An 8619-nucleotide genomic window follows, 5' to 3' on the forward strand; every position below is an offset into this window, starting at 1 on the left:
CAGCCAACCAGAATTATTGCAGGCAATTCACAAAAAGGGGGATGGTGGAAGGCATAAGTAAAGATTAAGTAAACATAATAAAACAAAGGGTTGCCCACAAAGGAGGAAAATATAATTACCATCAAGGAAGAGAAAAAAAAGGTTTAAACAACTGTTAAATATTCTCTAAGTCTTAACTGATCTTTGTTCAATATATTTGCTTGGAATGTTGCAGAGAATGCTTGTGCTTTAGCATTAGTTTATTGCAGGTGCAATGATTTCTTGTTGGGGGCCAATGCATTCCCTAATGCCACAAATCCATCATAGGAGGAAAGCCATTAGAGGTTGTTACTTTATTATAAATTAACTTATTTTAATGCTATGTATCTTGCATGCTAAGTTGATCTCATTAGCGCCTATGCTTAGTGCTTTTCCTTTTAGACCTTAGGTTCCATTAAAAAAGAATATGCATAAAATTATTTTTCATTTAAAGTATAACCTTCCAATTATTATTAGCATAAAAAATACAGACCTCCTTAATGATTTTTAAGCCGGTGATTTTATGCGAAGTTTTTTTTAAAAAGTTTACACATTCAAACGACTTTTTAAATGGATAAAAAATTAACCGTCGTTAGATTCAATATTGATTGACATTTTTCGTCTACATAACAGAATTAGAATCCAGAATTATCAATCGTTCATCACGTACCGGTGCCGGCATCACCAAAATATTTCAAAAAATCTAGATTTTTTGAAATATGATATTATCAAGTATCAAAGTGAATACTGTAGATGGCTGTTATACAAAAGTTGAGTGTGTCATTGAAAAAATAAGAAAAGGAAAAGGAAAGGGAGATGATGAACACTTGAAGCCCAAACTTAAGGTAGGCCTCTCTATATTTTTAAAAGGGCCTCAAAATTGGGCTTTCGCCATCCCTCCGATCCAACAATTATCCAAATGGAGCTGACTCGGCCGACAGCATGGCATGACAATCTTCGCCGATGTCCGATGAAGAACAAAACGGAGAAACGAAGCCCAACTACAACGGCATTTCCCCTTCTCTTCCCTCCATCTCTGTCTGATCAAATTAAAAAGGAAAACAAGGGAAAGCTCCCCACTTTGTAATCTCTGTTTCCCTTTCTCTGCAATTTGATCCCTTGGAGTAAGAACCCTATCCCCAAATCCTCCCCACCCAATCAAAGAAACCCTTTCTTTAGCTTTCTGAAATGGGAGATACCAAAGGAAAAAGAGGCCGAAAACCCAAAAACCCAAACCCCACCGAAACCCTAGAATCCCCATCCTCCAACTCCGCATTAGACGACGTCTTCTCCGTCAGCAATGTCGAAATCATCCCCTCCGCTGCCACCGCCACCACCTCCACCTCTTCCGCCGCCGCAACCACCTCAGCCCGCCCTCGTGGTCGCCCCAGGAAACTCCCCAAACTCCCTGAAAACCCCGAGCCTCTACCCCCTCAACCGACGCCCGCAATCCTCTCCCCAGGCCGCCGCGTTCCCACCGGCAATGCCATTGGAGTTGGAGCGGGAGGAGGCGTAGGAGGGGAATCTGGTGGGCATTCGGTTGGGGTTCGGTTGGTTCCGGCAATGGATGCAGTAGTGAAAGTGTTTTGCGTTCACACGGAGCCAAATTTCTCGTTGCCGTGGCAGAGAAAAAGGCAGTATAGTTCGAGTAGTAGTGGCTTCGTGATTGGAGGGAGAAGGGTTTTGACGAATGCGCACTCAGTGGAACATTACACCCAGGTTAAAGTTAAGAAACGTGGGTCTGATACTAAGTACTTGGCTACTGTCCTAGCTATTGGAACCGAATGTGATATTGGTATGTTCAGTTCTAACTTAACTTCAAATTTCTAATAAATGCTAGTAATGACAATGTTATGTATAATGCATTGCATATCGAATACTACCAATGCTTTGGTTCAGCATGTTATAACTCCATTCCATTTCAAAAGGAAAAAAAAACATGTTATAACTCATAATGTCAGCGTTAAAAGAAATCGAAATAATCACACTAATAATTTTTGAAACTAATAATCTATTGTAAATGAGAATTACCATAGTGTTCTGATTATAATTATTGCCAACTAGTACGGTAAACTACGTTTCTAAAGTTTTTTCCATCATGCTAAAGTGAAGTTACTATTATTCTATGGAAAGAAGATTGGTAATTACTTGAAGCGGAGAAAGAGAATAGATGAAAAACTTTTATACAGGGAGAGAACAGGAGGGCAAATTCAACTCATTCATTGTGTGAACAGATGTTCAAGAGAGAGATGCTTTGACATCAGTCAGTGTGATGTAAAGATAATTGAGTGTTTGGAGGAAATCTGCATGGTTTCAGATGATATGTTTTTTTCTTTTATCTGGTCAAACACTTGATTTGGTTTATGTGGTGTTGCAGCAATGCTTACAGTCAACGATGATGAGTTTTGGGAAGGGGTATCACCAGTAGAATTTGGAGAATTGCCTGCACTTCAAGACGCTGTGACTGTTGTTGGTTACCCAATTGGGGGAGATACAATTTCTGTGACGAGTGGAGTTGTATCACGAATAGAAATCCTGTCTTATGTTCACGGGTCCACCGAGCTCCTCGGTTTGCAGGTTACATCATTACTTTTCTAGCATTTCTGTTATATGTGATTGCTAACCCATCGAAAGTTTTCTTCTGATATGTATTCTTCATGGTTCTTTTGCAGATAGATGCTGCTATAAACTCTGGAAATTCTGGCGGGCCTGCGTTCAATGATAAGGGCAATTGTGTGGGCATTGCATTTCAGTCACTCAAACATGAAGATGTAGAAAATATAGGGTATGTGATACCAACACCAGTTATACAGCACTTCATCCAAGACTATGAGAAGAATGAAGCATATACCGGTAATTTAGTTTGGGTCTTTTAGTTGCACTTTTGATCAATTTACTGTTAAATTTATGACTGTGATGAAAGTGCTATCTTCTGTGTTTATCATCCTGCTTAAAGTCTCATGATCACTCCTTTTATGCTAGGATTCCCAATTTTGGGGGTTGAGTGGCAGAAAATGGAAAATCCTGATTTGCGTGCAGCAATGGGCATGAAAATTGATCAGAAAGGTGTGCGAATCAGAAGAGTTGACCCAACAGCTCCAGAATCTGGGGTTTTGAAGTCATCAGATATTATTCTCAGCTTTGATGGGGTTGATATTGCCAATGATGGAACAGGTAAGGTGTTCTTTATCCGTAAATCGATACACACCCACCCACCCACACGCACACATAGAGACAGAGAGACAGAGACATGTATGTATAGATACACGCATACACTTTGCCAGCACTTTCTGCTTGACATTTTTATGAACAAACTTCTTACATTGTTTATTATAAGCACAAATATTTGTTATCATAAGAGTGAAAGAATATACTGTTATTATTACTTTGAACTAATCAAGTATGTATATGTTCCATCGAAGGTACTTTATCTAGTAAGTTTATCATTTCTGTAAAATGTGTGTTTCTATGGCTTTATTTGTAAGTTCACAATTTGAACCAAAAAAGGGTGAAGGTTGCATTGAATGGAGAATTTTTCTGAGGCCTTTAGCTAATCTTTTACAGATGACTTCCTGGATTAGTCAATTATGATTAAGAGCTGCTATCTCAACAACTACGCACTTCATTAGATGTGTCTTGTTAGTTATGTTGGAAATGTTAGTTTGGGCAGCACTCTTAACTTGAATAGAGCGAAAATCCCTAGCAAGAATCTTATGAGCAAAGCTGACAATTTGAAGTCTTTCTTTTTCTTGTTCATTTAATCCTTTCTACACATTTTTCTGATGTTGCTCTTGTCTCCCCATTATTGATGTTTTCTCAGTTCCTTTTCGGCATGGAGAGCGGATAGGTTTCAGTTACCTTGTGTCACAAAAATATGCTGGGGATAGTTCAGCAATTAAAGTTCTTCGCAATTCTGAGATTCTAAATTTCAACATTAAACTTGCATCGCACAGAAGGCTTATTCCGGCACACAACAAGGGCAGGCCTCCTTCATATTACATAATTGCAGGATTTGTGTTTACAACTGTGTCTGTTCCATATTTACGTTCGGAGGTATATTGTTTACTCCAAATCTAGTGCTTCCATCTATGCATGCATGTGAAAATTAGAACATAAAGCCTGCTGAGATACATGTTTTGCTGTCTTAGATGCTGTAAAGAGGAAGATGGATCCTTTGTGCATGCTCGAAAGCAAATCATATTAATTTATTGTTATTTTTAGTATTGTGCTATTTATAGCTTACATATACCAATAGTTCTGTAGAAGGTAGCTTTGTCTACATTTTCTTTATGCTCCTATAGACAGATCTCCTCCCCACCCCCAATCTTTGTTTCCTCCTGGTCTTGTAGTGTCTGTCCTCTTCTATGTTTTATTGCTCTTTTCATTGGATGTTTGCTAGTCTTCAGTTGCGTTATTATTTTAATTATGAACAAATTAGATTGTTTTATTTATACTTCTGTTTGCATCTATTTGCAAGGTTCTTGTAGCGTGTTGATGTATTGTATGATCTTGCTCAAATCCTCTTCAGCTTCATCTTTTCTCTAGAGAAGATGCTTATTTATACTTCTGTTTCCCTTTATTTGGAAGGTTCTTGTAGCATGTTGATGTATTGTATGATCTTGCTCAAATCCTCTTCAGCTTCATCTTTTCTCTAGAGAAGATGTCAACTGTTTTACCCTTTCACCACCTGGCTATATGGTGGAGAAATAAATAATAAACTTGATTGTGGCCTTCATTACAAAGTTTGATTTTTCAAATTTTAGCAAAAAATTAGCAGTTTTTTGGTTGTGTCTCTAAATAATCTCAGCTGTTTTTGCTTATTTGTCCAGTATGGGAAGGATTATGAATATGAAGCTCCAGTAAAGCTTTTGGACAAACTCTTGCATTCAATGCCACAATCACCTGATGAACAGCTTGTTGTGGTGTCTCAGGTTCTCTCTCCCTCTGTTTGTGTGTGTTTGTGCATGCAAATGTGTTTAGAGCCTACCTATGGCAGTGGGCATATTCTGTTAATCAGTTCTTCTAACATATTTGCTTAAAAAATTTGATGAAGGTTCTTGTGGCTGATACCAACATTGGATATGAGGACATTGTCAACACTCAGGTTAGGATCATCAGTCTCTTGCAATTTCACTTGATTTCAGTTCAATTTCTTTTATCTGTCTATTGTGAATACCTTCCTTTGTACCTATGCAGGTCCTTGCATTTAATGGTAAGCCTGTGAAGAATTTGAAGAGCTTGGCTGAGATGGTAGAGAACTGTGAGGATGAATTTTTGAAATTTGATTTAGAATATGAACAGGTATTCCCTCTCTCTCGCCCCCCTACATGTACACTCCAACACATGCTTTTGTTGCTCTACTCTTACATTTTTGTGTGTGATATTATGCAGATGGTAGTACTTAGGACAAAGACAGCAAAAGCGGCTACTCCAGACATTCTTGCAATGCACTGCATACCGTCAGCAATGTCTGAGGATCTCAAGGCATGAAAATAACTAATTGATTTTATTGTAGCTTTTCTAAGACTACTTTAATAGTTTGGAAGACAGGTTATATTCTGCAGAATGGTTCTTGTTAGCAAGTGTTTATAGCTTCTTGGTTGGTATAATCCTACTGCCTGCCTATTATGAAAGAATGATGTCCAATGGCCAAAGAAGTAAGAAAAAAAAAAGGCCAATGATGTCCCACTTAGCTATGATTGAAGGTTTCCCCATCCAGTGGCGATTATCAGAATTTTTTTTGTGAATCTTTATTTCTAGGAATTTTGTAGAGATATGTGAAGCAATTGTTTCCTTTGATAGCTACTGGAATGTACATTTTTGAGAAATGGAAGCCTAGTTTTCAAGATCTATTTTCTCATTACTTTACTAGAATGACCATTATTACATTTAAATATATCTTCAATTGTCCAAAGGACATCATTTACATATATTTACTTCATCCTCTCCCCAAGTCTTAAAACAAAAAAATTCTTACTACTGTAAATTTTGGTGGAAAGGAAGGTCTAAAGTCCACATGTATAGAGATCAGCTCATTTGCACAAAGAAGTGTGGGCAAGAAAAACATTTATGCATCTAAATGTCCATGTAAGAGAGGGATCTTTGATGATGATGAATGTAGCTTATGAATGTTGGCGTCTTCATCCTCCTCTTCTTTGGACTGTGCCCATATCACCCCATAAAAGCCAGTAACAATTATGGCTGCTCCAACAATACTGCAAAGGATCAATAAGCTCGTTGAACAGCATGGGTTTAAACGAGTTTGAGCGCAAGTCTTTATTTTCAAGCTCAGATACTAAATAAATCGAGCTTTGAACGCAAGTGAGCTCGACTCATTTAGCTCATGAACAGCTTTTTTTATCATTCAACTTGCAATAACTTAGAAAATCAAAAATGGTATATGGAGATTGTTACCTTCCAACATAAAGCGTTTCACCGAGGAAAATGAACCCCAAGAAGGCAGCAATAGCTATGCTTAAGGGCTTGAACATGGCCACAAAGACAGGCCCTTTCCGTCGTATGCACCATGCTAAAACGGCAAATGTTACCACACTTCCAAATAGAGCCTGAATAGGAATTGAACTTAGGAGTGAGTAATCCGTTAAACTAAAAAATACTATTAGCCCGACTTGACTGATCTCCGCATACTGCATTATACTTACTGAATAGACCACAGAGACGAGTTCGATATCAGGACTCAATTTCCAAGCATTTGTGTTTCTTTCAGCAACCAAAGCAACCAATGCGCATTGAATGGTCCCAAAGAAGCAGTAGAAGGACACCAGCACTATCTCTGAGGGATACCCCTTCAGGATTGCCGCCTACAAATACAGTAGGAAAAGGGACATGAGTTTCAAACTCTCACAAAGACCGAACCCCAAAGCTACTAGATCATGGGAAAAGCATATTTCTTACCTGACCGATGATGTTTGTTGAAAGAGACAAGCAGGCTGTGGCAAGAAAGAGGCCACCTATGATCCAATTGTTTGTTGTTGTTAACATGGCAGAGGGATCAGATTGTGGTTGAGCAGGTGGGGAAAGTATTGCAGAACCCTTGTAAAGGGTCATGATCAGTGCTCCAGAAATGGATACCAAGGTGCCCAAGATCTTGATCTGACTCCTTGAGCTTGTCAACTCTAGCTTTTCCATCCTAGAAGGTCAAAAAACATTATCGGAACCTTCAATTAAACAAACAACAGCTGTTTCGAATCAGCATATCTTTCAAGATTTCTCGAAGTCAAACTATGATTGGAGCATCCAATTACAGAAAAGCAAAGGATTGGAGAGCAATTATTCCCTGTCTCTTTCTCAGGTTCTAAGAGGAGGAAAAGAGAGGAACCTGAAGATAACAGCAAGCAAGAAAGTGAAAGCTGGGACCAAGTTGCCAAGAGCAGAAGCAAGGGTTGGAGAGCTGTAGCTTACACCAGTAAATACGCAGTTCTGCATCAAAGTAATCCTGCAAAACCCAGATTCACAATCCAATTCTTTCACAAGAAAAGGAAGCAAACCCACTTTTTAAGATCAAAGAATATCTCTGTTAAGATTTAATTGCATACCCAGCAATGCTTAAGAGGAAAAACTTGCACAGCAAAGGTAAGGTAATTGGTGGCCTCTTTTTCCTGCATAAAAACGGCAGAAAAACCAAGTCCCAAAACAGAAATTAATACTAAAATTGCTCAATAATTACTGACAACATGGATCTACTCAATAGATGGTGAAAGAGAGAACCTAGTGAAGAAGAAAGCAGCAGGAATCAGAATGACAGAAGCCAAAGCATTTGAGTAGACAACAAAGACAAAGTGGCTCATCCCTTTGGACATGGCAGCTTTGCTGAGGGTAGTTAAGCCAACATCCAGGCATTCCACAGCCACCATGGCTGCAAATGGCGCCAATTCGACTAACCAGGACCTTACTCTCATCTCTCTAACCCTCATCTTCCTCTCTCTCTCCAGATTGCTGGGAACTGAGAGACTTAAGTTGCTGTTACAGGTCATCACTTTTTGTTTTTGGTGGATGTTGACATTGGGAGTGGGACAAAGTTTGATAAGACAACTCGACTAGAAACAGTACTATTGATCACGTGTTGCATCATCTTCCACACAACAGTTTTTTTTTGGAAGGACGGAACCAATTAGCCTCTTGTCCATTACAAGTTCTCTTCTCTTTTATTCTTTTGAAGCCAGGAGGATTTTAGTTATGGTGAAATTTTGACATCTATGAATGATCCTAAAATAAATTGAAAATCTTTCTTGTTTTTAATGTTACATATCTTTGATTCTCTCTTTTCTTTATTAGTTGGCTTAGAAAACAATAGATTAAGTTTAACCTTTTATTTCCTTAATCATTTTGCTGTATAGTAAGTTCTAAGTATCTAGCTAATAGAATTCGATATGCTTATCAAAAGGACTTTATTAATTTATGTTTTAAGTTAATCCTTTTACTATTTTACACATTTTAGCATCTTGCATATGCACTATGAGGGTGAGAAATAAATATAATATATTGATATTGAAAATAAATAAAGCAACAAAATAAAACAGTTGTCAATTTTGATTTCTTGAGAGATAAAAAAAAAAAGAAAATAAAAACATAATATAGTTA

The 8619-nt window shown here is 38.0% G+C and overlaps 2 protein-coding genes across 2 annotated transcripts; one reads left to right on the top strand and one right to left on the bottom strand.

Annotated features, from left to right (window-relative positions):
* On the top strand, positions 780-5864 carry LOC18603855 (protease Do-like 9). Its single transcript, XM_007036079.2, has 9 exons — positions 780-1813; positions 2396-2595; positions 2691-2871; positions 3001-3192; positions 3839-4071; positions 4848-4949; positions 5072-5122; positions 5215-5319; positions 5410-5864. The coding sequence occupies exons 1-9, from the start codon at positions 1207-1209 to the stop codon at positions 5506-5508; spliced, it is 1770 nt and encodes a 589-aa protein (XP_007036141.1). The 5' UTR covers positions 780-1206; the 3' UTR covers positions 5509-5864.
* Positions 5855-8027, bottom strand: LOC18603856 (WAT1-related protein At5g40240). Its single transcript, XM_007036085.2, has 7 exons — positions 7747-8027; positions 7575-7637; positions 7358-7474; positions 6934-7168; positions 6681-6839; positions 6433-6584; positions 5855-6233 (listed from the first exon to the last, which is right to left on the bottom strand). The coding sequence occupies exons 1-7, from the start codon at positions 8010-8012 to the stop codon at positions 6086-6088; spliced, it is 1140 nt and encodes a 379-aa protein (XP_007036147.2). The 5' UTR covers positions 8013-8027; the 3' UTR covers positions 5855-6085.

This window comes from Theobroma cacao, chromosome 3, assembly GCF_000208745.1.
Source record: "Theobroma cacao cultivar B97-61/B2 chromosome 3, Criollo_cocoa_genome_V2, whole genome shotgun sequence".
Classification (NCBI taxonomy): Eukaryota; Viridiplantae; Streptophyta; class Magnoliopsida; order Malvales; family Malvaceae; genus Theobroma; species Theobroma cacao.